This window comes from Calonectris borealis, chromosome 13 (genome assembly GCF_964195595.1).
Source record: "Calonectris borealis chromosome 13, bCalBor7.hap1.2, whole genome shotgun sequence".
In the NCBI taxonomy this organism is placed as follows: Eukaryota; Metazoa; Chordata; class Aves; order Procellariiformes; family Procellariidae; genus Calonectris; species Calonectris borealis.
The window spans coordinates 14,793,843-14,821,522 of record NC_134324.1 but is presented as its reverse complement, the minus strand read 5'-3'; the positions used below and the strand labels follow the sequence as shown (position 1 = coordinate 14,821,522).

At 35.0% G+C, this 27,680-nt stretch overlaps 1 protein-coding gene across 4 annotated transcripts in view; it reads right to left on the bottom strand.

Annotated features, from left to right (window-relative positions):
* Positions 1-3,753: 3,753 nt before the first annotated feature.
* Positions 3,754-27,680, bottom strand: part of FMR1 (fragile X messenger ribonucleoprotein 1) — a 34,876-nt gene continuing 10,949 nt past the window's right edge. Inside the window, exons 4-15 of one of the 4 annotated variants that reach the window (XM_075162259.1) lie at positions 27,275-27,346; positions 26,846-26,994; positions 25,635-25,728; positions 25,435-25,551; positions 20,522-20,692; positions 20,359-20,437; positions 17,366-17,475; positions 13,821-13,907; positions 10,474-10,669; positions 8,973-9,152; positions 7,527-7,609; positions 3,754-5,708 (exon numbers count right to left, since the gene is read on the bottom strand). In XM_075162259.1, coding sequence (XP_075018360.1) covers positions 5,547-5,708; positions 7,527-7,609; positions 8,973-9,152; positions 10,474-10,669; positions 13,821-13,907; positions 17,366-17,475; positions 20,359-20,437; positions 20,522-20,692; positions 25,435-25,551; positions 25,635-25,728; positions 26,846-26,994; positions 27,275-27,346 — 1,500 coding nt within the window. In that variant the 3' untranslated portion in view covers positions 3,754-5,546. Of the gene's footprint in view, positions 5,709-7,105; positions 7,211-7,526; positions 7,610-8,972; positions 9,153-10,473; positions 10,670-13,820; positions 13,908-17,365; positions 17,476-20,358; positions 20,438-20,521; positions 20,693-25,434; positions 25,552-25,634; positions 25,729-26,845; positions 26,995-27,274; positions 27,347-27,680 lie in introns of those variants that run through there. The other 3 variants (XM_075162263.1, XM_075162261.1, XM_075162262.1) reach the window with 3 other exon arrangements.

The following is a 27,680-nucleotide window of genomic DNA, read 5'->3' as shown; positions in this document are numbered from 1 at the left end:
CTGCTAAATGAGGAAAGTTTTCCTGCCACTAGAATGTACCTGTTCTGTAGAGTAATATAGAAACACATTCTGTCCCACAGAGAAACTTTGCTTTGGTGGTTAAATGTGAAGTTATTTCTTAAGAGGACAGGAATCATGTTTTCCAAGATCCTATTAAAATCTAATGCCATCCAGGACAAATTGGGATGAGGAAAATACTTCCTGGGAGAAGGAAAACAAGGGAGATAAAGAGGCAATGCCAGTTTTCCCCATGACGTACTTCTTTTGCTGTCTTCTCCGCTACTGTTGGAACAGGAAGACTACAGCTATCCAGAGAACAGCAACTAAAGGCTTGTTATCCACAGCGACGTGGAATCAAAGCTCATCACAATGGGCTCCCTGTTACTATGACGCAGCTCAGAACGCACAGTACAGATGTGATAAATCCATCAACAGAGGGGCCAGAAAGAAGCTGCGCACGCAGCTTGGAAAAAATCAGCCCCCCCAAAGACTGTTACAAAGCCTCTTAGTCTTCCAATTCACTAAGTTAAAACCAAGTTTATACTATTACCAATCAGGGTGCAACACAGAAACACCACCTAATTGTGCAGACCAGGTAATAGATACCTCAGGACATCAAAATACACTCCTGTCAAAACAAAGTTTGGTCACAGTGCTTAAGTTAGAGCTCCCCAATAATCCATTAAATGTGAATTAATTAGGTAACAGGATCATCCCATAGATTCACCAAATATCTGCACACTTGCAGCAAAAGCACAGTCTGACAAATCTTTCTCAGAGATTTCCATTCCTTTTATTAAGGAAACACTCTTTGAATAGACTAGGAACAGTGTTTTACAAAATACAGAAACCTAAAGTAAATGCAGATGCCCCAAAATCAGCAGTTCTCCAAACAGCTGAGCTGCCTAAAGCAGTTAGAAAAAAATGTATGCTACAACAGCCATCTGAACAGCAAGTGATCTTGAAAAAACTTATGTATTCACATGCAAATGTTGTGGGTTTTTTTTCATTTCAGTTAATCGAGTAATGAGTTTAAAGGGTGACTCTTTTTAACCTAATTTGTTTGCAGCCTTAGCTTGCTAATATAAGCAACAATATACAGTATCCTCAAGTTCATTGTTTCATTCTATACAGACTAGAAGCAGCCACTCTCAATAGTACCAATGAAGAGAAACTTAGAAATGTCTAATACAGAAAAAACATTCTTCATTTTCTGAAGCATATGATTTCACCTGCAATTAAGATTTTTCCATGTTGATGTCTCTCGTGGAACACTGCATATAGTGCGATGCATTTCTGATGCAGAAATATGGGACTTTTCAGACTGCTAAGAATCCGAGAAAATTGCCCCCACATATCATGTTCACCACTCATTTGATTTTCTTTTTATTAAATTTAGGACTGTTAACTCTCCTTGCTGTGACTGTAGCCTATACCTAAGGCTGAACCTGAGTCCACTAGCAAAAAAAGCACATCCAATACCCCAAACAATTCTTTGTTATACCATTTCTGCAACAGTCAAGTTCCTAGTCATTTACACAGACTAGGGAGGGTTTTTTTTTGTTTTGCTTTAAATTTACTGCTTTTATTGGAAATCAGTTTCTTATATTCAGTACAAAAATGTAAGAAAAAGTCTTGTCCTATTGAACCCTCAGCAGAAACACAAAACAATCATCTATGATCGTTGCTCTTTTTTATTATCCACTTCCATACAGCACTCAAAGAACACAAAAATTACTACTCTGAAGCCTATTGTTAAGAACTTTTTAAACAACGTAAAAAAGTAATAGTGGCAACTAATTCATATTCATGGTTTAGTACCACTTATTTATCTCCATCATGAATTGCTCAAGATGGATGATCTTCATAACCATGAAAGCAGAAGTGAGACAGATGTGGGATACATCTAAAAAAATTGCTCGGAGTAGAAAAGAAAGATTCATCCCCTGATGCAGGCAAAAGATCCACAGGCTGCTGTGAGAGACTTGTACTGCTGAAGAGTAAAGAGCTGTTGTAGTAAATCTAACCCTTTCAATGGTGAAAAGAGCATAAAAGCGTGATGTGAAAGCTACACTGCACTTAAGCCTAGTGAAACTCCGGCAAGGAGAACCTTGCAGATCAAACTGGAATCTATTCTGAACACAACTCAAAAAAATTAACCTCACTTTTCATAACATCTATAAAGCTGTCTTACACTGTTAAGGTATTAAAAGTTCTTCTAGTCACCCTGATTTTCATGGATGTGAATACAGCTGGAAAAGACTCTCTGACTAGTGTCTTTTAGGATGAAAACCTAAGTACTGCTAAGTTCAAGCGGATAACGAACAAGCTTATTACACACTACTGCAGAAACTACATCAAGCTAAGTCTTGTCACTTTTTAAAAAATTCTTTAAAGTAGCCACCAGAACCAATATCAACATCTCCCCCTGCCCCTCAATACGGGTGTTCCACTACAAATCTTACTGTTTCCGGAAATGGACAAAATCTTTAACAATACACAGGATAAAAAAATTTGAGACCCACCTTTCCTCTTGGAGATTAATACAGAATGCCACTTACCAGAACCATACAGCAGGGTTCCTGAAGTGACTGAGGAATACTCACTGGAAGCTAATTAATCTATTTCCTTTTAATATTCAATACTGAAGCGTTTTGCAGAGCAAGGAAAACTGCAGTTCAGGAAAATAAGTTATCTTTCACAGTAAGTGCTCCTACAAAGAACGCAGAGTCTACACAGAGTATCATACTTGCAGTACTTAATTTCGTTTCTGGATTACTGAAAGAAAGCTTGGTACACAATATTTGATATTAGAGACACAAAGGGCTGAAAAAGCTCATCTACAACTAAGTAAATTAAATAATTTCTGTATTCAAGAAACTAAACCTATTTGCTTCTTGAACTCCTGAATGCTCATAGAGAGATTTTTATCTATGTTTCAAAAAAGCTGTATAAAAATTTTTTTTCCTTGATAAGGTTTTATACCAACTCTGAAAAATCTTAACTTCCCACCATCATTAACAAAAATGCATTTAATAAAGAAAGGAAACACAAACTTTCTATTTTCATAAGCATCTGTTAGTTCATAGGCTTTGAGCTTAACCCTACTGAATTTAGGCTTTGGCATCATTCACAAATACCTCTCACTCTTTTTAAAGAACTTTATTTTAAAAATAATTTTAATTCATTAGACCATACTTTATAAGTTACCAATAGGACGAACCTGAACTCAAGCATCAGACATTTGTTGCACTTTTAAGTTTTGTAACAACATGACTTTTCAAAATAAAATTGTACATTTAGATTCACAGTTTAATTTGTTGAAATTTAATAACATTTAAAAACACTGGAATTTGAATTGAAAGGGATACACGTTAAGCACACAAATACTGAAAAAGGTCATAACCCCAAAATGCACTTGAAAATGGAATGCAGCTAATTAATCAGACTATAGTTTGGTAATTTCACATTTAACCTAGTTAGCACCTTAGTGAACTCAACCACTGAACGTGAGAAATATAGTGCATGTAGTGTGACAACTCAACAGGTACTGTACCATTTCATAATTGGATTGCATTTTCTTGAGCATTATGTGCCATATTTTTGAAAACTGGTAATATTTTAGAAGTCTTCTAAAACGTGTAAATAAACAATGGCTACAGTTAAAGTCTAAACAAAGAAATACTTTCTCTCCACTTTTTTTAAGTTGAGATTTTTAAAAGCAATCATTTATAAGGATTGCATCAACATCAGTTAGCAGAGGAAGATCAAACTTTATTGAAACTGCTTGCATACAAAATATATTGCACTATAACCAAACAAATGTCAACATAAAATCCAATCTGTTGTAGCTAATATGTACAGAGAATATTGCCCAAGAGCAGTTACATTACAAGGTCAGTCTACCTTGGTTAATTATCTACAGTATTTTAAACCAAACAGCTTACAGATGATGTGTGCAAGGTACCAATTTCTGTTTTCAAATACTATACATTCCCAAAATAAATAACTAGAAATTAACATTAATGTTTGGCAATACTTTTTAAGACATTTTTATATTTGTTAAATCATGTGCAGTTCGTTGCCATTTTTAGTATGCTCACCTGTATGCAAGGAAAAAAAAGAATGGAAAAAAGCAAAGAAACAAAACTCACAAAATACATCAGAGGCAAGGTCAAATTTGTACAATTCTGTACATAAACAGTGGCTCTCCTTCTGGAGTAATCCGAATAAAAATGGATTAAAATGAAGGTCCTTATACAGTTTTGCCCAGTACGTTTAATGTGTGATCAGAAATAAAAAAAAGCACAGCTCCTCCCACCACTTCCCACCCTACCCTGGTGTACGACAGTACTTGGGATCAAGTTCTGTGACACCTTCAAATTGGCTGGTAATTCAGACTTTGTACCTCAAAATATGATGAATTTTTGTTCTACCTCCAATATCTCCGACTACTACATCTGTACTTTCCAGGGTGTTACACGTGGTGATTTTCTTCCTACCTCTCCTGAGATAGTCCCCAAATTAAAATAAGCAATTCAAAAAATTCTGGGAGGATGCAAAACATCAGCGCTTTAAACTGGTCATCTGGCCAAATAGCGGGCACACATTACTAGCTTGTGAACACGTTACACTTGTTCCCTCAGTAACAATGAGTTTTTTAGTTTTCCACAATGGAAAGGTTTTTTTTTTTTTTAAAAAAAAAAAAGCTTCTGTACTGCCTACAAAGAAAAAAATTACACCCCTTTTTCAATAACACTATTTGCCAAATCTTCAGTGCAAAATAAATTTCCTATTCTTATAACTGCCTAACCCAATGTTTATGTAAGGAAAAAATTATGGAAAGCATGCACTTGTCTATAAAGTACTAACGTCTGACAAGGATTGCTACATATATTTTACATTTAGTGTTACCAACTCATCTTCCCTGATTTCTGCATCCAAATATAATATTCCTACCTGCCAAGATATAAAAAAGGCACAGATCATACAACTTTTTTGCTAATGAAAATGACAATTGTTACATCACACATATTTCAGGGTCCACTAAAATATTGAAAAAGGTGGACCAGAATGTGAACTGACACAGGACATAAAACGACATAGCATTTCATGAAGAACTTGTAAGTTAGATTGAAAACAGAAGCCAATTTGATTACTGCAAACACTATTTATTCTGAAAATTGAAATTGAGCAGTGAATTTGACCCGATGTGTTAAAATGGTACAACTGAACAGAAAGTTTACCAATGCACAGCTCAGTATTTTTAAAACAAACAAAAAAGAATCTCTCATTGTTTGAACTGCAATATGTACTTGAAAGCGATTTTCGGAAATTCAGATATTTTTATGCAAATATTTGAATAACTTCTTATTCTGAAAACAACTGCATACTGTTGATGTTAAAAAAGGCTAACAGAGAACATATGTTCATTTCATGCCCTGCGCCATCTTGCCTACTATTTGTCTTTGGCCTAACAAGTTTCTCTAACATGGAATAGGAATTACTGAAACAGTATAGGAAATATGACTTTAGAATTATGCAGTTTAGGGTACTCCATTCACCAGCGGCTGTTGACCTTCTGCGCTGTCCGTTTTCTCTTTCTTCTGATTACGTTCTTTACCCGTGCGCAGCCGACTACCTTCATTGGAGGTATTCTGTAATGTTTTAGTGTGGACACTCCTTTCATTATTGCAGTCAATTCTGATCTGGAACAAGTCAGAGTTATATAAAGCATTCTCTTCCTTTCATCCACCCCTTATGCATTTGCTACCTTAGCAGCCTGGGAGGAGCACTATTGATTAGTCAGAAGACACAAATAGTACTACACCCTTAGGCTTTGTTAAATGTATCCAGCTGAAATGGAGAGTGTGTGAATTGTCTTCTGTACAAAAATGCTACACACTTATGACCTAAAAAAACTGAAACCAAAAAACCTCCCATATACCTAGCCTTGGAAACTAAAAAATTTTTTTTCCAGTATGTTTGTGCAAGAGAAAGTTGAAAAACTAATAGCAGATGGAACTTTGAAACATCATTTCACTTTCAATAATTCAACTTTCTACTTCTTGTATACAAACTTTTTTTTTTTTGGGGAAAGAAAAAAAAAGAACATAGAAAAGCAGCCATGAAATGATACTAATACTCAAAAAAAAAAATCTACTCAGCCACCTTTTGAATGTGAACAAAGTTTCACTTAATCCACCAAAAAGACTTCTGCGGCCTTTTTAAGTGGTCATAAAAAATTTCAAAAAAGCATTTTGAAAGCAAAATTTTTATGCTTGTAAAGGGGGTAAGCCCTTATTCCTTGAAATATTACAAAATTTTTACAACTTGATCAGTCAGTTTCAACGATATGCAAGTACTTATTTTCATACAGAATATCACCTCAACGAAATCTCAGAGTAACAGAAAAATCACGACTTGTTGATAAGTGCTTTAGTTTCTTTTTCAGCACCAAAATTCTCTACTGTCTACTTCAAACTTTATAACTTAATTACTGATTAACTATAAAAGTTGTGTGGCCGTGAAAAAATTTTTTTTGCATGTTAATTGTTTGCATTTCAGATACGTATTCAGGTACTTCAAGTTCAGCACTCCCACTTGGAAAACTAAGCATTTGGTCACTTGTTCCATTTTTCCCCCTCTCCTTTCTTAAACAGGCTTTCTAAAACCAAACCAAGAGTCATCTCAATCTTCCATCAGAACCATGACTCCTGGTAACACCACAGAGAAGGCGGCAGCTTGCAGCTGCTCATTATTTCTTCCTCCCAACATAACTCATCCTATGCGGTAAGAGATGGTAGAAGGTTTGCACGTTATCATTTGAAGCAAGAAAAGTTTCCATGTGGGGAAACTTAACATATGTACATAAAATATCAGCCTGAATAACCTTATGCAACAAAACATATTTGAAAAAAATTGTAGAAATATCTTTACGAAAGGCTATAAAATATTTCAAGTTATAAAATATTTCAATACATGACGTGAACAGTTTCTTGATGTGCATTTTTAACTTACTTTCTAGATTGCATAGCCTTCAATTGCAAATGTTTCATTTAGTAGTGAAGGTAGTTTCTGAAGTTTAATCTTTCTTACTCTGAAGATTCTGGCTACAACACACTCTCTTTTTTTATAAAGCGTTAAGGATTCTCCTCCCTCAGGTATATAGGCGACAGACAACAACACACAACGCAGCAAGAAAGAAAAGCTAAAAACAAAAAGCTAGTAAGAACAAAGACTGAAATCAAGCTGGTTAGTAAATCCCTGGGACTCGTGATCAGAGTTCTAACCAAAGGGAGAGCTAAGCTAACATTATGAAGTTGCATCTTTACACAACTTGATATATCGAGATTCCTGCGTATATGTTACAAAATGACACAGAACTCTTGCAGATCTGATTAGGGAATTAGGGAATAAGGAACCACAAGGCTACTGTGTTGCTTGCGCCTTTGAAAACTCTAATGTCAGTATATGACACTTACGCAATTTTAAACAGCGCAGAGTTCCAATAAGAGAAAAATTACCTCAAGAGATCCATCTGCTGTTCTCCCTTTTGCATCTCTTGAGTTACGCTGACGGTTATCTGTTCGTGACTGTTCATCATTTCCTGTAAGAAGAATTAATCAACTAAGTTGCTCAACAAGGACATGTGATGATCTTTTACTTAAAATTTATGCAAGCATAATAGGGAATTACTTCAAAATTTTCATGCTAAAGAACACTAAACAAATATTCTTAATAACATATAACAACAGTTCTTAAACTATGGGCCAAGAATCACTACAGAAAATATTCTCAGATGTTAATCAACGTAGACAAAACCACAGTGTTTAAAACCACCACAGTTTAAAAGAGACTGTCTACTGAAAACACCTCTCAAAATGATTAACCATAGGAGGGAACTACAGTCAATTTTAGTAAGGTTTAACATGTTCACATTTTTTCTAATGGCTTATGAGCTTTCTAAATTCTGCATTACCTTTTTTCAAAAAATCTTATTAAATTAAGCAATACCCATACTTTGAAAAAAACATTTCAAGAAATAAGCAGAGTTGTAGACAAAAATATTTAAACAAATAAATATAATAAAGTATCACATTATAACATGTATGTGTTTAACTTAAGTAAGTTCTCCCATCTTACTTTTGCCTGGTCCTTTCCATTGAACACAAATTACAACCTCATATAATCCTGTTGCATGAAAATCAAATACAAGGGAATATGGATGGCTGAATGAGTAAGACAGATTATAAAATATTTTTCTGTATCCATTAACAAACTAGAACTTGATTCCTTGACCTCCACGTGTGATGGTACAGCCCACAAACTTGAGTCAAGATGCATATTAGGAAAGCAAATGATTTAGAATGCTATCCTAATTTATTTATATAGGGAAGAGAGGCTTTATATAATGTATGAAGAGACACTGGGATGGAATACCTCCTGAGCAGTTCTACAGATGACACCAAACTCTGGGAAGTGGTTTGATACACTGGAGGTCAGGGCTGCTAATCACAAGGACCTCAACAAGCTGAAGGAATGGGCTGACAGAAAACTCTTTAGGTTTAAAGATGAATCCCAAGTCCCACAGCTTCAACAGGACAACCCCACACAATAGCACATGCTGTGGACTGACTGTGTATTTAGCAGCTCCACAAAAGGAGCTGTCCTGGTGGACAACTTGAATAAGACATGAGTGTGCTCTTGCAGCAACGACAGCTGACTGAATAATGGGTTGTGTTAGTCAGAGTGCAGCCAGCAGGTCAAAAGAAGGGATTATTCCCCTCTGCTCAACATTCAACACATCTGAAATAAAATATTCAGAGATCGACAAAGTGGAGAGAATTCAGGAGAGGGCCACCAGGATGGCTAGGAGGCTGGAGCAGACGACAAAACAAGAGGCTGACAGAAGTGAGTTTGCTTACGGATACCAACACTGACCCCTTTTTCAAAATTAAGTCTACATTTACCTTTGAATCCTCCGCGACCCCTCCCTCCTTGCCCTCTCGCACCACCTCCACGTCTTCGCCCATCTCCTCTACGAAGGTAGTTGTCTCGCTCCTCTTCTGCTGGGGCTGCCGACCAATCGCTAAGTTCATCTCTGTGATCAGATTCTGTTTCAGAAGCATTTGATGCTTCAGAATTAGTTCCTATCAAGAGGATAAAAAAAAAATCCAAACATGCCAGTGCAGCTTAGCATGAAAATACTATAGTAGAATGAAAAAAGTATGTTTTTCTTTTTTTTTTTTTTTTAATAAACAGTTTTGGGATTTTTTGCCTCCCAACCTCTATAATGTGCATAATGTGTATTACACACATTTTTGTATTACTTCTTCAAAAAGTCAAGACAGACATAAATAAAAGTTAGAAGTGTTTAAGGTTAAATAATTAAGTGTGCCACATGTTTATAGTTACTTGGTGTTATCAACCTATCAATATATTACTGAATCTACTATGCAAATGTAGTAAAACATAAGAAGTCTAATAGACTAGACTTTCTTTCATATTTCCAAAACTGAAACTTCTGAATATAACCTGTCCATCTCCCCTCACCACCGCAAGTCCTCTATGAAAACTCCTCTATGAAAAGAAAAAAACTCCATCATGAAACAGCCTGTAACACACACTACAAAAGCAGAGAACGAAGTCAGAATGCTAGAAATGTCTCAAATCCAAAATAACTGGCCATTACAATTTTTCCAGTTAACAGATCACCTTCACTGATAAAAGCTGGTTCTTTTCCCCATTTTTTTCCCCCATAACCCTGTTATTAGCCAGGTGAGCTCACATCTTCTAAAAACATTAAAAGGGCTTCAGCACAAAAACCTTAATTTTGTATTATGTAGCATGTAAGCTAAGACTGTTTTATCAAGCTCATACTACAGGCCTTTCAGTCAGGACAAACAACAGCTGATCTACGTTATGGATGATGAAGTAATAGATTGCTCTGAAGAAGCACAATCCTGAAAACTATTCATTAATGCATTTTACAAGGTTTTAAAGAGGAACACTATATTTTCGTGACTATGCTCTTCTAGTAAAAATGTAAAAGTTCAATTTAATATGAGGAAAATAGCTTTTCTGCAAATTGAGCTACATGGTTTTTTCACTTATATATATTTATATTAAGATAGCCTCTTACAGGCTCAAATGAGAACTGTGGCTTTATTATCAGGAATTGTTCAAAATATAGGTAAAATAACCCTTGCCCTAATGAATTCATAATGTAGAAGACATAAGCATGCTGTAAGAGACAGGAGCTTCATGGAAGTAAGTTTAGATTACATATAAGCACGACATTTTACTTTGGAATATTTTCTACAGCAGAAAGCTCTAGACAATTTTCAAATATTAATACTCAATCTTAATTGAATTTCTGTTTTAACAGCTCTGTTTCCAAGTCCAGTCTTCTTAAAGAAATCAAAAGACAATAGGCCACTCTTAAAACTGTAAGCGTTTCTAGTTACCTACCTGAAGCATAGCCTGGACCACGTCTGCTATGCCCTCTGTTTCTGTAAGGTCGACTACCGCGTCCAAGTCCTGGACCATCATCAGTCATGTACCCTTTTTCCTTATCTGTACGATTTGGTGGTGGCCTAGAAGTAGCTCCAATCTGTCGAAGCTGCTCATCAATTTGCAATCTTTCCAAACGCAGCTGGTCCACTTCCTACACAAACACAAGTCATATGTAATCACTATCTAATCATCTGAATGTACAGACATGCAGTTCTCTGAAAGAAAGAGCACTTAAGTATTGCAACTAATAATCTATTTAATACTTAAATAGTAACTCAGCTTTGAGAATAATTTGTCTACCAAAAAAACTTTCAAATATTCAAATCTGTTTGTTACCAATACAGCTCTCCCTGTGGCACAGTTGGCAAGTTTAGGTTTGTTTAAAATAGATATATCAAGAAAAAGCACTCAGATCAACTGTTTTCAGGAGATATAATTAACTATACTTCAGTATTAAATTTATGAGATCTTTACCCTTAAGGAAGTTAAACATTCTCTAAACAGAGAAATTAACATTCCTTTATTTTTGAACACAGTAATATTATGCATTTATAGCATTCCAACAATGGCATAATTTAAACTTTTTAGATTCCAACACAAGCTTCTTACACTGTTGCACATAACAAATATCAAAATTATTAAACAATTATGATGTAATAGTATTGTTTCATAAAAAGGGCTAGAGGTTACATTGCTGTCAAATTCTACTTAATTATAATGAATAATACCAAGGAAGTGTGAAAGCTTAAAAGCATCGAGAGCAAAGTGCTGTAACTCAGGCATAGAAAGAGCCAGCACACAGAATTCTTACCACATGTAACTAGTAAAAGAGATAAACACAAACAATAATTATCTACAGCGACACATATTCAGAGAGTACTTTTGTCAGTTTGAGATGTTGTCTAGCTAACATTAAAAAGTGGCAACCACCTTTTTTTTTGTTGGTTTTTTTTTGTTTTTTAAAACTAGGGAGAAAGCTTTTTATGAAAGTTTCAGTGTGATATTGGAAGGGACCTCTGGAGGTCACCTAGTCCAGCTAGGACTTTGACAAGATCCCTCGGTACTCAGGGATGCATCTCATCGGGTCCCACTGACTTGTGTCTATACCTTTTTTTTCTTCCCCAAATGTTCCCTAACTCAATCTTCCTTTAGGAAGGGTAAGTCTTCATTGCGCCAGATTCTCCCATTGGTTTCTGGGGCCTGGTATCCGTTAGGACAAATCTTATCAATAAAAAACCAAAGTGAAGATGACATTCAGTACCTCATCCTTTTCCTTTGTGACCAAGTTCCCCACTCCATTCAGCAGCAGGCCTGCATTTTCTGTAGCATTCCTTTTGCTGCCGATATACTTGTAGAAGCCCTTCTTGTTACCCTTCACATCCCTTGCTATATTCAACTCCAGATGGAGTTTGGCTTTCCCAAACTCATCCCTGCACACTCAGATTGTGTCTTTATATTTCTCCTGGGTCACCTGTCCTTACTTCCACTCCTTGTATGCTTCCTTTTTATATTTGAATTTTGCCAGAAGCTCCTTGTTCATCCATGCAGGCCTCCTGTTACTTTTGTGTGACTGCCTGCATATCAAGAGGGACTATTCCTGAGCTTGGAGAAAGTGATTCTTTAAATATCAGCCAGCTCTCCTGGACCTGTTTTCTTTCCAGGAATGCATCCCGTGGGATTCTTCCAAGCAGAACCCTGAACAGGCCAAAGTCTACCCTCCTGAAGTCTGGGGCTCTGATCCTGGTATTAGTCTTTCTCCTTCCTCTCAGGATCCTGAAACTTCACTGTAACAGTCATTCCAGCCAAGCCTGCTTTCTTCTTTTATAGAGAAATTCACTACTTCGAGTTGATATAGTACGTTTGATGTTGATGCCCTATTGTGTATCTTTTACAAAAGTTTCCTTAATAAACCTTGCCTGCAGGCATAGAAACACAGAAAATCTTAAAGGAACAAGTCAGTTCCACTTCTTGTCAGTGAACCTGAGGACATTATTCTGAAACTGAACCATAAGGCAACAGGCCACTAAGATGGTAACGTTTTGTGTGTGTGTATGTCAAATGGGATGAGAAGGACGAGATCAAAACCTCCAAGAGAACAATCTATTCTCTAGTTGTTACACAGACTGATGAACACTGTTGTATGTGCCCTTCTGTTCAGAAAGGTTAGAGGGACAGTACTAAGAGAAAGTGACCCTAATTGACAATGAACAGCAGAATCTAAAAAAATTGCTGGGCTATTAAGCACTTTCCACTCACATGTCAGTACCCATTTAAGGCAGCCAAAGAAGTTAAACCAGAAATATCTTCTGCAATAACAGTGAGCATGCAAGAAAGAAGCTTGATTTTTAGTACTAGTTTTCGTGTGGTCCTTCTCTGCCTCTTCCACCCGATAGCGGCAGAGCTGCTCTATCTCTGCTCCAAAACACTGATAAATCCAAGTGCTCCACAAGCAGGATTAAAAGGTACAGTTATTGAGTAGGTAAGTAAGGGAACAGAAGTAATTTCTTCTTCTAACTTCTCTGATACCTGTACTGAGAAGTTTCTTTTAGCTATGTACAGAAATTTTACCATTTTAGAAGATTCAATGATAGCTATTGCACAGACTGGACATGTATCAAATTACGAATGCTCTGGAGGTTTCAAAAAAGAGATGCAAAAATATATTTAAATAAACGAACTCAAAGCAGTCCCTACTGTTAGCATCTGGCCCTGCCATCAAAGATTGAGCATCTGGCCATAATAACTATAAGCAAAAGTAACTATAAGCAATAATGTGGGATATTTTTTGCTCCCTATACAAAAGACAATAAGCACTGCAGACTACTGGAGAAGTTATGGAGCCAAGAGGCAAACACAACACATAAAGCTGAATTGCCTACAAAACATCAAATATGAAATGTCAATTAACTACAGAAAAAGAAGTATGGGATTTTAGAATGAAAAGCCCGCTGTATACAAGATCTCTGCGTAGAATGCTGCTTGCTTTGCAGTTGCATGAGGGACTGACTATTTGTTGGATATAAAGTTGTCAGCATTTTTTAAGATAGATTTTTAAAATCTTTTTCTTATTCCTTTGTATTTTGCATTCTGAAAAAAATTGTTTTTCACCCCATCCTTCAGGTAAATGATTCTTTTAATAAAACATGGCTTTTACAAGAAGTCTTTTTAGACTGAAAACCTGTTATAACACCAATTTTTCAACAGCCTTTGGGGCTCAAACAGATTTTGATCATCATCTTATTGTTACTATATTAAGTATTGATAGAAAAATTTCAGTGGTAAAGCAGCATCATTTTCCTCACCTTTAAATAATTAAGATGATAATCCAGAAGAACAGTTGCATTAGTGATGCTATCCTTGGTTCCCACAAACACAAATGGTACCATTCCCTAAAAAACAGTAACAGTAGTCCTCTGGTTATTGATTAGGCATCAAACACTGAAGAGAACCAAACATATTACTGTAAAACTTAAAAACAATTTTACAACATGGATAAGCATAAATTAAAAAGTAAACGACACAATAGTATATTTAAATTTTGATGTTGACTAGAACATGCAGACTAATTCCCTGTATGCAAAGAGCTTTTTTTTTAAATAAGAAAATTTAGATCGTACGCATCACAATGCCAACATTTATTTTCCTAAACAAGTGAAAAAAGTAAGAGTCAATTCAAAACACTTAAGGTTTCCTCCCTTCAAAATCAGTACCACCTTTGCTGATCGCATCTACTCTTCTCACACCAGGTTCTTTTAGGCTACGTGTCAGTAAACAAATCTTTGATCTTTTTTAACAGTAAATCAAATTAACACCATGTCATAAAACAAAACTTGATCTTTCTTGAGGATCTCTCAATTTATAAAACGCAAGTAAAAAAATGTTCAAGAAATAGAGTTAGTACTTCAGGTAACGATTGCTAATTTACACTTCTTTTACCTTTCAGGCATTTTGTTTAAGCGATTCAACAAATACCTGAAAAATGTAAAGCTGGAAATTCTAATGTCTGAAATTATGACACTTGGAGATAAAATATCCAAGGACTAACTTAGGTGGCCAAAGCAGGCTAAGAAACCTACCTAAAAGGGCCCCTCTGAGGACTGAAAACAACTAAACTTCAGCAGATACAAGGATAATTTCCACACCAAAATTCCTAACACTAAAATAGGTTTATGCAGCATTTCAGAGGTGTGATTGCAGCCCACAGAGACCCAATGAGCTAGCTTTAAACTGCTTGACTCTTGCACCAGCTGCAGCCTCACCACGGCAGTATAAGCTTCACTGAGGACTGCAGAAGTCAACCTGAAAGTCTTATAAACACTCAGCTGCTAAACCTATGCCATTGCAGACCCAGGGCTTGGCTACACCTACTGAATTAATTTAAATTTTGTTTTGGTATCTCATCGTGACCTCTAAAGACACCTTTAATTGTCACTGTACACACACCCTTTACAGGACTGCATTCCAAAGGAGGGTTTTTTTGCAGAAGTGAAGTGATTTGAGACACAAATGTCTTAAAAAATAATACACACACAGTATGCTGAGGTTCCCTAAGAGTGGCAAGTCTATAATTTGTCTCTGCTTTTTTTTTCCTTGTTTTTTTTTTTTCTTTTACATACAAACAACTTTTGTTAGATCTTACACATTTGCATTAAATAACAAGGAAAAAAAATTACACAATCCTCTAATCCTAAGAAATCTCAACTCTAACACTAACTTTCATGCACATTAGCAATCCTTTAGCCACAGGCACTGTTGACTGATATGATTTCTTATCTGGGGTATTTTAAGTTTCATAAATAATCTGATAAAGAGCAACGAAATTTCTACTAAACTGGCATTAAGTAGCAAATAGTATCAATTACTAAAAGATCACAAAACAACTGACTGAAAAAGACATTTAAGGAAACAGCTTGTTGTTGCTTTTAGCAGTGGATTCTAGGTATAGCAATGCCAACTATTAAGTATATGAGCTGGTAACAATGTCAAGCAATTTTAGCCATACAAAAGCATCAAAGTGCTTATTTATCAAACCTTATTTCTGTCTTCAAAGCAAAAGTACCAATCTTCAACTTAGTTTCAGTGGTGAATACTGAGCAGACCTTATGTGCATAAGAAATTTAGAGCTAAAAATAATATATACTACTATAACAAACAGTACCCAGCTCATTTAAAAAAAATGAAAAGCCTGAAAATCCTTTTATAAAATTATGGGAGTTATGAAATTGCACCTGAAATTTATGGGTAGTATTCTAACATCTCAGTCATAAGAAAAAGAACCCAATGCTGTATTAAAATTTAAAACTGAACTACTGTTCTTTACAAAAAGAAGGGCAGTAATATCCAAGTTCACCATGTGAAGATTAATGTACATTTATTTCAAATATGAAATACAAATAAACTTATAAGAACTAACTCCTACCTGCCAAGATTTGATCCCAGGTTTCTGTGTTGCTCGTGGTATGACACAACTAACACATGAAGCAGTGTAAGCAATGCCAGTGTTAGCAATGTCATTAACAGGTAAAACAGAGATGTATGAATGCAGAGCTTGGCAGGTAAAAAAAGCTTTCAAGTTAATCTTTAAAAGCTGCATTTTGGATTGAAGAACATCAACAAATAAGCTTTTTCAAGCCAGAAGAAAAAAGAAAACCTGACATACTAATTGCAGCCATGACTACTTGCTCTTTTACCCTTCTATTATTCTGTAGGCTGACACATTAAAGATGTTGAAACTTTTAGCCTGCGGCAATAATAGCACCCTCTTGCTTATTAAGCTAGTTCAAGAATTTTATGCTGCAAGAATTTATCATTAGAAATGAAATATGACATAGCAGTGAATCCTTTAAATCTAAACATTGACTATTTTACCTTTTCAGATAGATGTAAAACTAGTAAAGTAGTTAAAAAACCCCCTGTACTTAATTGCTTAGCCACCACTTACAGAAAGATGGAAACTGGATTGTGGGTCATCAGTAATAGTTTTACAGTGATAATACAAAGATGAAATAACTACTCAAGCAAGAACGTAAGAGTTCCAGAAATGTATTTCGTATCTTATTCAAAGTAGCAAAGGTTCCTTACCTGGTACATATTTAGATTTCCAGATAAATTAAAGACAGTTCAGTTTTCTTTAAGCACATTTCACATTTGAAATTGCAGGGAATCTTTTTGCATTGAGATGTTAAAAGCTTCATGCCTGAAGCTTTCCTTGCAAACCTGCAACCTTCCCCTCAACACAGCCCCACATAAAAGTACCTCAAATTACGAAGTTCAAGACTTCATTAAGGACTTTTACAAGGCTGATAGCCTTCCTGTGCAAACGTAGAGTATCACATTATTCACGTTTGTTTTTTCTTTAGGTTACAATTTACAGGCTATTGTGAATTTAGGTAATATTTAAGAAAAAGAGAGGTTTACACATAAAGCACAAGCCTTTCATTACAATATAAGAAATTACTAATAAAAATTTAAACCAGGTAAAATCCCAAGAAATCAAACTCAAAGCAAATTAATGAATGAAAACAGTAAGTTTCACATATACTGATTTACAGCTTTGTGAGTGCTGGGAAACAGTGTCACTGCTGCTAACAGGAATAAAATGAAATCTCTAAGAAGGTGCATCACCAAAAAAATTCACAAAGCATTTTTCAAACACAGATAACAAGCAAAATTTATATAAAAATGCCCCTCAGCATTAACAGGGAAATATAGATTCCATCAGAAAAACACACATTAATCAAAACTTTATCTAACCACTATGAAGATACAAGGAAGAATTTATTTTATCACTGGGTAGAATATAAACACCAATTAACACATAGAGAAATCACATTAACTGAAAACATACCTCTTCTTGTGGAATATTTTTATCATTTTCAGCCTCAATTCTCACTCTTACAACACCAGACTTGTCCACTATCTCCTGAATCAGTTTTCCATTTTTTCCTATTACTTTTCCTACAGAAAGAACATACAGAACATTCCACCTTTAGGGTTTTCCCCAAAACCTGAGAGTATTACTATACCCTAATTAAAAAAGAGTATTTAGTACCAATGCAAGAACTTGTCAAAAATGACTTAATACTCCACAACAAAGATTTAGTTAACGAGCCATGAACTAAAAAGTCTAAGTAAGCTTGGGGCGTTAACTTTGGTAATGTTCCAAAGCAACCACTGCAGCATACAGGAAGAGAGGTACTTTATTATTAAAGTTTGTTACTGAGTATAGTTTCCTTCTTTTTCAAAGCTCCTATAAGAGAACAAAGGAAATTCAATCTCAAATGCCTTACCTTTGTATAAAATTATTTGAAATTACACAGCTCGATTACAGAAATATTCAGTATCTTTCACGCTTATTTGGCTTTCCTTTGGTAGGTTTAAAAAAACTTCAGTGATTTAAAAATAAACATTGATGATTGCATTAAAAAAAAAGTCAAAAACAAAACCAAAAAACCATTTTACAATGCCCTAACATTTACTCTATCTACCTTTTGGGTAGAGAACAAAGCAAAACTCTTAGTTCATTCACAAAAATTTTACTTGATGAAGTTTTCTGATACTACTGAAGATACTGTTTGAGCCAGATGTAAAATTCTCTTCTCCGAAACTGAGATATTTCAGAGATATTTGAAAATAGTTGATAATTCATTAAAATCAAAGATATAAATGGAAATAAATTATCTTAGGAATTATCTTAGGAACCAGACATTCTAATTTGAGACAATGAAAATGAAGACTTTAGTTCTCTCCAACCTAAGGAAAATAACTTGCTGTCTGAAAATTGACAGGAAAACTGAGCTGCTCGGGAGGTAATGAGGACAGGCCATAACCTTTAATTATAGCATTAAAGAAAAGCTTAAAAGAGTGATGTAAAAGATGTTTCTGCATGTATCAGAAATAAAGGTGTTTTTTTTTTTTTAACAAAACTGCTAGAAAACTTCCAACATAACGTTTTTCACAGGCACATCACTGAAATAAAGGCAAAAAATACTGAGTGCATGACAGCTATTGTTTTGCTGATACAATTAATCCATGAAGACCAAATTAAAACCCACTTTTAATCACATGGGACATTGTTCCTATTGTTCAAAGGTAAACAAATTTTCATTTTTGTGTTTCAATTTTTCTACCATGAATTTTTAAATCCTACGTATCTGTAGAAAACATGAAAAAAGATGGCCAATAAGTTCTTCCTTGATGACAAAGGCTGCTCTTAGAGTCAAAAGCTTCTTCTAAGTACTTTATTCCATTACACATCACTGGCAAATGTAACAGCAGCTTACTAATAAATGTAAAAAAGCCATGGTAGTGATTTTTTAAAAGTCAAGTAAACCAAACAAAAAAAAAAAAGAAAAGAAAAAAGAAAAGGAAGAACCTTACGTTGGTTGTCCCAATGAAAGAAATATATCTTTTTAAATATTTGTTTTTAGTTAGAATTCAGCAACATACATAAAAATCTTTAAAAGTAATTAAGGACTGTATGCATATATTTTTAACCTATGTTTCAGGTTATAAATTTCCATACAGCCTTTAAAAAAGCAACATCTTGAGTGGGGTTTTTTTTTTGGTTGTTATTTTGTTTCTGCTTGGTTTGAAAATTTTTGAAGGATAATTAAGTAGAAAAAGCCAGATGTTTGCATTTTCTTTAGATTAAAAAAATTCAGTATATCAATAATGTAGTAAAAGGAAAAAAGCCTTCTGCCTTTTTAAAGCAAATTATTTAGTTTTCTGGCAAATTATTAGAAATTTAAAAAAGCAAATTATCAAACATAGCCTATTTTGGATATAACATATGGTTCAGCCAATTTTATATTCTAAAGGATCCAGGCCAAGAAGCAGAGTAGAAATGAAAACCTGACAAAACAGAAATAATTGCAAAATTCTAAACAGGAAACAAAGAAATTAAAACCTCAAGTTAAAATAATGATGGCAGCTTATCATTTTTACTTATCACCAATACAATCAGGAGAGTGGGGAAGGGAAAACTACTGTTTTTAAATCAATTTCAGAGCTGAGGTATCACATTTTTAAGTACTTGTCCCATTGCAGAATTTCACACTGCTTCAACACCAGCTTTCATACACTGCTTGACAACCTATTAAAGTATTTGCTTTTAGAGGTATGTTATACGTATAGTATTTTCCCTGTTCTTTTCTGATCTACTGAATTAAGCCATGTATTTTTATGTTGCTTTGTAGCATCAAAAGCTCATTAAAAGATTCCCCCCCCACACACAAGGGCTGCATGCATTCTTGAGGACTTTTTTTAGGGTGTTTGATAATGGAAATCTATTAGGTTGTCTTTGGGGTATTTTCTTGATCATTGGGTACCTTAACTAGGCGTTCAGTTCATCCCACAGTGCTGCTTCTAAACAAACTGTATTTCAGATGTAAAAGGACAGGAAAAAAAGACAAATACAAGTCAAAGAAATGATTCAAAATATACTAGGAAAACATGAGACTGTAGATTCATCTGTTGTACAGCTGAACTAATCTCTGGACATCTTTGGAGGAAGTAATTTAATTCTTTGACTCAATCCAGAAGCTATTCTACTGTGTATTTAAACATCAGCACGTTGCTTCTAGTTTAAGATATCCCTGAACTGCAAACCAGGAGGTAATTTCTTACAATGTACTGAAGGTAAATGTGTCCATAAAAATTAAGCATGGAGCTGGAAAACATAGCAAAAAAGTCCCAAACCCCAGAACTTTGTACCACCTATAACCCTTTCACAAACGGAACGTCTTCAAACTTTTATCCTGCCTCCCTTCTAAAAGTAAAAAACAGTTCTTGGAAGGCATTCTTCCTTACTATCACAGTTAGCCTCCAGAATTGACATACCTACTAAATTTCTTGGGACTTGTATGACATCTTCAGCAAATTCAAGGTAACTTCTTGCCTTTTTCACTGCATCTTGATCCTAAAATAGATAGATGTATGAGAGAAACGAGATCCATTTTCCCAAGTGGTTTTTTTTTTTGAATGGCTAAAGAAGGGAACTTACCTCTCCATAAATATGGAATGTGCAAGTATCTTCATCAAGATCAATAGCAGTCACCCCAGGGACTTTTCTGGCTTGCTGAATATTAGCACCATGAGTGCCAATGGCCAAACCCATTAGGTCTTCACGTACAACAAACTGTTCATGAAATCGTGATGCAAGTTGTCTAGAACTCTGAAGAAAAATATAATGATAGCTTACTTTGATTTTTAGTACACCGGAGAGAGAAATCAACATAAATTTAGACCTGATTCTTTAATCAGGTCTTTAGCCTACTTTTTATTTTAATCAATCCTTTTAATGCACTTATTTTCACTTAAAAAGCACTGAAGAATCTTCTTCAGAAGTCCTAATAATCGCCTTTTAAATATTAATATAAGGCTAGCCTCTAGTTGTGTTGACACTTCTATATTTTGAATTACCACAGAACATCTACAGCTATCAAGAGTTATCAGGTAAGACAGCATTCATGTAGGTTAGTAAAATAGGAGCTGTGTCAATTATTAAAGCAAACCCTATGATCTCTGAGAAAATAACTGCACTCATTGCAATAGGTAGGGGAAACAGCAATAACTCAATCACCGGACACAAAAGTTACATAGAAAATAGAGTAACTATGGGTATCTACTGCACTTAAAAAAAATAAGAATCCATACCTATGCAAGACAACACAAAATTAAGGTATAACTGCAATACTTTGCTTGAATTCAGTGAACAATTATGTTAGGAATTTCATCCAGGAATCACATTTCTACCAAGACAGAACTGTCAGTCTGAGGACTTGAGATTGTCACATGCTATCAAGACAAAATTCCTTGCTTCAGCAGGGCTGTAACAATGACTAAAGTCTATACTATTAAAATTACTTTCAATCACATGTTTGAGGCTCAGTTACTCTTGAATTAAACACCTGGTTACTATTTTGCAACTCTCATCACCTTTGCATGCAACTGCCATGGTGTAACCAAACAATACAAAATGGCTTACAGAATTTTAATGAGCATCTCCTATATGAAATAAGATACCAAGAAAGAAAAAGAAAACCCAACAAAAGAGTAACTTTTGGATCTGGAAGAGGATTTTCAAAATAACTGAAAAAGCATCACTAGAAACCTGGATAAAACTTGCAAAAAATATACAAAACAGGGAAAAAACCCAAACAAACTATAACTCCAATGACCACAGTAAACAATTTCCTAAAGCAATCCTGAGCTTCCAAGAGAACTATGTTAGCGAGCTCTGTTTTGATGCACAAATATGCATATACATGCCCAGATGTAAAATACAGTTTCAATATTTTAATTGTATAAAGCTTCCAGCACACAGCAACCATGCAGAAGAGAGCTGGAAACAGAGAGAAGCTTTTGAGAAATATCTTGTAGCACACTGGAGTTGGATGGTGCTGAAAATACTCAAACATGCAGGAAACCTAGATTTTGTCAACACCCATACAATCCTGCATTGATATGAGCAGCCTCTGTCAATCCCAGGTGGCTCAGATTATTAGCATGAACAGACCTCATGACTGCAAGGAAAAACACTTGCGAAATGCTGAATTGCATGCAGTTCAGAACCTGTCAAGCAAGTGGGGGAAAAAAAGATAAGCGGACGCATTATTTTCAAAAACACATGTTTAAAAAGACTAAACAATGACTGATAAGTTTCTCCTACACAGCCTCTTCATATTTTCAAAAAACAGACAGTTTTCTTATAGGATGCTTGTGCTATATGAAGAAGGAAGATCACTAAGTTTGGTCACCCTGAGAACTAAAAGAAACATATGAAGAGAAATCAGTAAGAGATAAACATATAGAACAAAATATATATTGTTAATGATAATGCACTTGTTATATATTTAAAGGAAGTTATAGTACTTAAATCTACAGAGAAAAGCAAACATAAAATGTGTAAAAAGAGTCATTATTTACCATAGTGAGTAAAATTCCTACATAAAAATGTGGACACTATCCACAAGCGTGTAAGCATAACAGAACACAGCAAAGTAACAATAGTTTAATGCATCGAGGGAAGACAGAAATTCCAACTGTGATAATCTATTAAGTAAAATGGAAAGTGTGTTTTGCAAGGAAGAAAAAAGATCAAGCTGTATATTATCTTTTCAGAGCCAAGCCATATAATCCTATACATGTTTCTGCATCGCAATCAAAGCTGTAACTACTGTGAAGACATAGACAAGCACACTTTAGCAGTTTAACCTCAGTAACATGAGACCCTACAGAAGTTGAAAAAACATCAAGAAAGTGCCCACAGTAAGCCCTACTCTGTCCCAACTAAACTGCTACTGTTATCTGACCTGCTCCTGCTTAAAGCTGTTGATAAATATCCTGTGCTAACTCACTGTCACAGAGAATTGGTTACACTAGAGAGTGTCGTGAAATACTCGATATACTCAGGGAGCTCTATCACAAGCATTTTATTAGCTAGATTACAGACAACTCAGAAAGCAAACATTATTTTAAATGCTCACAGATCTACATTCTAACAGCTAATCCAAATGCTGATTTACTAGTTGACATCTGTTATAGACCGCCACATGAGAGTAGAGAACAGGATATCAAGTCAATGACCAGTTGTTAACACAACTATCTATGATATGTAGAAAAGGTGAAGCTACATCATCACTGGGGACCTTAGCTATGACAGTCAAACCACAGTTATATTGCTTGTACTAAAACATCATTAGCTTCTCTGTAAATTATGTATTATAAGATGTATTTTATTTAAACATAATCCTGTATTCTACTTCCCTCCAATAAATTAGTAAGAAACAACTATACAAATAATGTATTAGTACCTGCTTAGAGGTCATGACTGAATTGCATTTAGATAGAATAAAATACAAACCAGAATGCAAAAGTACACTTGTAAATTCAGGCTTTTTAGTATGTCAAAATAACAACTAAACCACACCTACTGGGAAAGAACACAAACAAAAAAGAATTGGTTATTTTACTTGATGCTCTAAAAGCCACATTTGAGAAGTAGAGTCATGCCAAGTCAAGAAGCTAATATGCAGAAAAGAAAGAAGGTACAAGATACAACAAATGGAAAGAAAAAAAACAACTAAACAAAAAAGCTGGTCTAGTGATTATGGTTCAGAAAGCAGGAAAGGTAAAACTGCCAGAAGAAAAGAAGTGGCAGACATTTAAATTTCAGAGAGTATAAGACACAGAAAAGAGTTTATTTGATGGAAACAATGAACTATTAATAATAATGCAGTAAAGCCCAAAGCATTCACTAAATATTTCTTCTGCAGATGGACATGTGCAGTCTGTTTGTATGTCAGTGTCTCAACAGAAATCATGAGTATGGTTTTTACTATCTGAAGTTTTTCTTTTCAAGTTTGGTTGAAGTTGATTTTATATTTATTATAAGTACAGGAAACACAAATGCCAACATGAAAAATACCAGCCAACTTTTGTCACACAAATTACAACCGTGTGTATTTATCTCACAACAATCTTCACTTAAGTACTGCTCAGGTAGAAACTACAGTCCAGTAATGGTTTCCTGGTGAGAACCAAAGCAAGTTCTCAAGTCCTTCACAGCAGCAGAAAGGTTCAGCCTTACCACAAGAACCCAAGATTAGTTTGGGAAAGGAATCAATGACAACAGCTGTTGGTGCATGCATTTGTGGGGGCATGTGAAGAGAATTAGCTCTAAAGAGGCTGTTGTTCTTCCCACCTCCAAAATAATACTTTGCACTTCAAGAGGTAAACTGCCCACACAATTGTCAGTTCTGGAGGAAGACAGAGAAGACTGGATTACTGAAGAGCTACAGTGGGGTGCTCAAGAAGGAACACCAATGAGAAGAAACTGGTCCTTTCTTGGTCTTGAGAAAATCAAGACACAAACAAACTCGGATTACAGCTCTGAAATATAGAAATCAAGAGACTAAAAAGAGAAAAACAGAAGGGAGAACTTCTTGTAACAGTTAGTACACCTACTGGATACAAGAGGCCTGAACTACTACACCACATCCCACTTCAAGCTAAAACCAAATGGATGTAACCCTTGGGGTGGGGGGGAATGAAACCTGGCTCCAAAGCAACAGAGCTGGTATACACCCATGTAAAACTGAATTACAAAAGTTCAAGTGGTACTTTTAGTTCTTGACAGTGAATCTGAAAAGAAGTTTTCAGAAATGTTGCTATTTTTTCTGATTTGCAGATAGGAGAAAAACCATGAAGAAGTGTTAATTTTACTGTATAAAGATCCCCTTATTTCCTAGCCTACTCTTTTTCTTTTTTTTTTTCCCATGGACAAGTATGAGTCAAGCTTCTTGCCAGTCAACACCCACTCTCCAGTCACAGGAATATCAGAAGCTGTATCTGCTGTAAGATGATTTCCTAACATTTTATCTATAGACAAATCCATCCCTTCATACATCCTCCCAACATCAGTCTCACCCCTTCCATCTCATTTTCACTGTGTTGTTTTGCAAGATCCAGTTCTAGTCCATCTCAGTATCATGCCATATTCACTCCCATCTATTTTTAAAAACAGTAATTCAAAGCTCTTGAATACATGGCACTATTCGTGCAACAACGGCTAATTGTTCTATGCGTCAAACTTTGAAAGAAATATATGTACGTGCATATGTGTGTATATATATATATTTGTATTTAATCCCACACAAAATCCTGCTGAATAAAATGGGATTGGATAAAAATGAGTCTTTGCAAGAACAGCCGCTTTAACCATAAACTTCTTTGTTGGGTTACATCTCCATCTGCCTCCTTTTAACACCAAGAATAGTATCAGTACCTAATAATTACTTTCACCCCAACGCAAGTCCTACCAGCTAACAAACTCACAGCTTTTGGGGTGGGTTTTTTTGTTTGTTTGTTTGGGTTTTTAAACTCAAATTACTTCAGGGAAAACAAACAACATACCTCCAGCTGTTTGCTAGCTTCTTCATTTCTCAGTATCAAGGATAACTTGGTACGAAGACTTCGAAAGTGCATATCAATCAGCATATTTGCCCGCTTTGTTGTTACATCATTGATTGACTAAATTATGAATAAAGAAAACACAGTGATTTACACATGAACTTTTGAAACAAACCACTGCCAGTGGTATGGTTTGTACTTACCAAAATAATAAGCTGGTGGTTTTCAGAATCATATGTTACAGAAAAAGCTCCAACTGCCTTTTTGAAGTCCTTATGTGCAGATTCTTTGGCACACCTAGGAATAAAAATGCCACAAAGTTAAAAATAGCAACTGCTGCATTTACAGCCAAAAAGATTAATTTCTTAATACGAAGAATCTAAATAAATATATCTAAGTTCTCCCTTTTAATGCAGATGTTATTTTATTCTGTTATCATCATTTTACTCATTTTTCTTTCATTTGTTTTCACATGAGTTAGGATTAGAAATATTTCAGAAATTTTCCGTATGTACATCTATGAAATGACAAACCAGTTAAGTAAAACTACATTAAAAATCTATAATCATTACAATCGGCAAGTCCAAAATTTCAAACACACCATGAACCAGTATGATGTGACTTCACTGTAACAACTGCAGCATTCTAATGACCTTATGCTCATCTCATACTGTATTTTGCTTCTCCAGGCTTCTTCTGTCCACTCGCTACTTAGTGAACTTGTGTACTGCAACATTAACTTCAGAAATTCTTAGTTTAACCTGAATTTATAGCTTATTCCACATTGAAGCAATAACACGTATCTCAAAAAAGCAGAAAGTGATCTGAAGCTAAAAAAAAAGGGGAGTCAGTATTAATCTGAGTTTGAGAGCTATATTTACATGAGAAAGACATGTCCATGTTCTAGGAGAAAACTAGGTGTTTCTGTATCATACTATGGGAGGTTTGATTATTGCACAACTATTCCCACAGCCATCATCAAAACGCCTTATGCCCTACAATATAAGGCAGCGTTTTCTTTCGTCATTAAATACCAACTTACATAGATTGTCAGATTCTCTGTCAATGAAAGAGTGACCACTTGAAAATTACCAATAAAACTGACAAAGAATGGATTCAATTAACCTGTGCACATCACCGAACAGCTGTGAGAATAAAAATCTTAATCTATACTGCACACAAACCCCAAAACCTTGAAGAAAGTACTTCTTCCTCCGGGACTAAACTGCATTTCAAAAATCATCTTTTCTATTTCTGAAGTATGAGCATGTCCACATTTGTATTTTCTACATTCTTATATGAAAATTTTAAAAGTTAATTTAGAGCAGTAAAAAGCATTTTTATTCCTACTTGTCTCAGGCTCAAGAAGTTACCCACATTTTGAAACAAGTTATAAAGAAACGCTTGTACTTACATTTGCCTTAAATCTTCTGGAACTGCCAGTTTGATTTTATGAAAAGTATCTTTTGTTGCGGGTTTATTGGGGTTCACAGATCTCAAACGCTCAATTGTGACAATCTCGTTGTATGTAGCATCACAGGCTGCATATTCTATTACGTAGAACTGATATAAAAATAATAAAATCATCCAAGCCACACATTTTATGACAAAAGTGAGCGTTACACTATTAAGTGAAAGGCACTTCTGTTAACTATCCAAATCAAATTTGAACTTTTCAGGTTGAGGTTAAGGGTAACTGCAACAGTCCTAACCAAGAAACTCTTTGAAAATGAAGAGGGACAAGTTAAAAACACTGTGCACGTCAATATAGAAAAACAACATAAGAAAAATAAAGTATAAATAAATATAAAAAGTATATATATGTATATATGCATATTCCTACCTCACCCTTTATCATTCTCACTTTAGCCAACCACCAACAGCAGGGTTCTTTTTCATTTGCCCTGGAATAAACCTAAACAAAATACATACATTATATATCTGTAGCATTCTTAAAAGACTTCACAGAAGCTGACACTAAATAGTATGATCAGGAACTCTGCTATAGGAACAAAATCCAGCAAAACATATTGGTATATGAAGGTCTCTAATCTAAGCATGCAACAGTTGAAATGTCTATTGTAAATACAGGTAAGATATAAAATTATGTATATAAGATTGTACAGATAAATAATATTGTACCCAATCTACTGGCATTAGTTGCTCCACTGTTGCATATAGTCAGAAGAGAGATAATTCAGCCTTTTATATCTGTTAATATTTAATCAACAATATTTCTAATTGTGTGT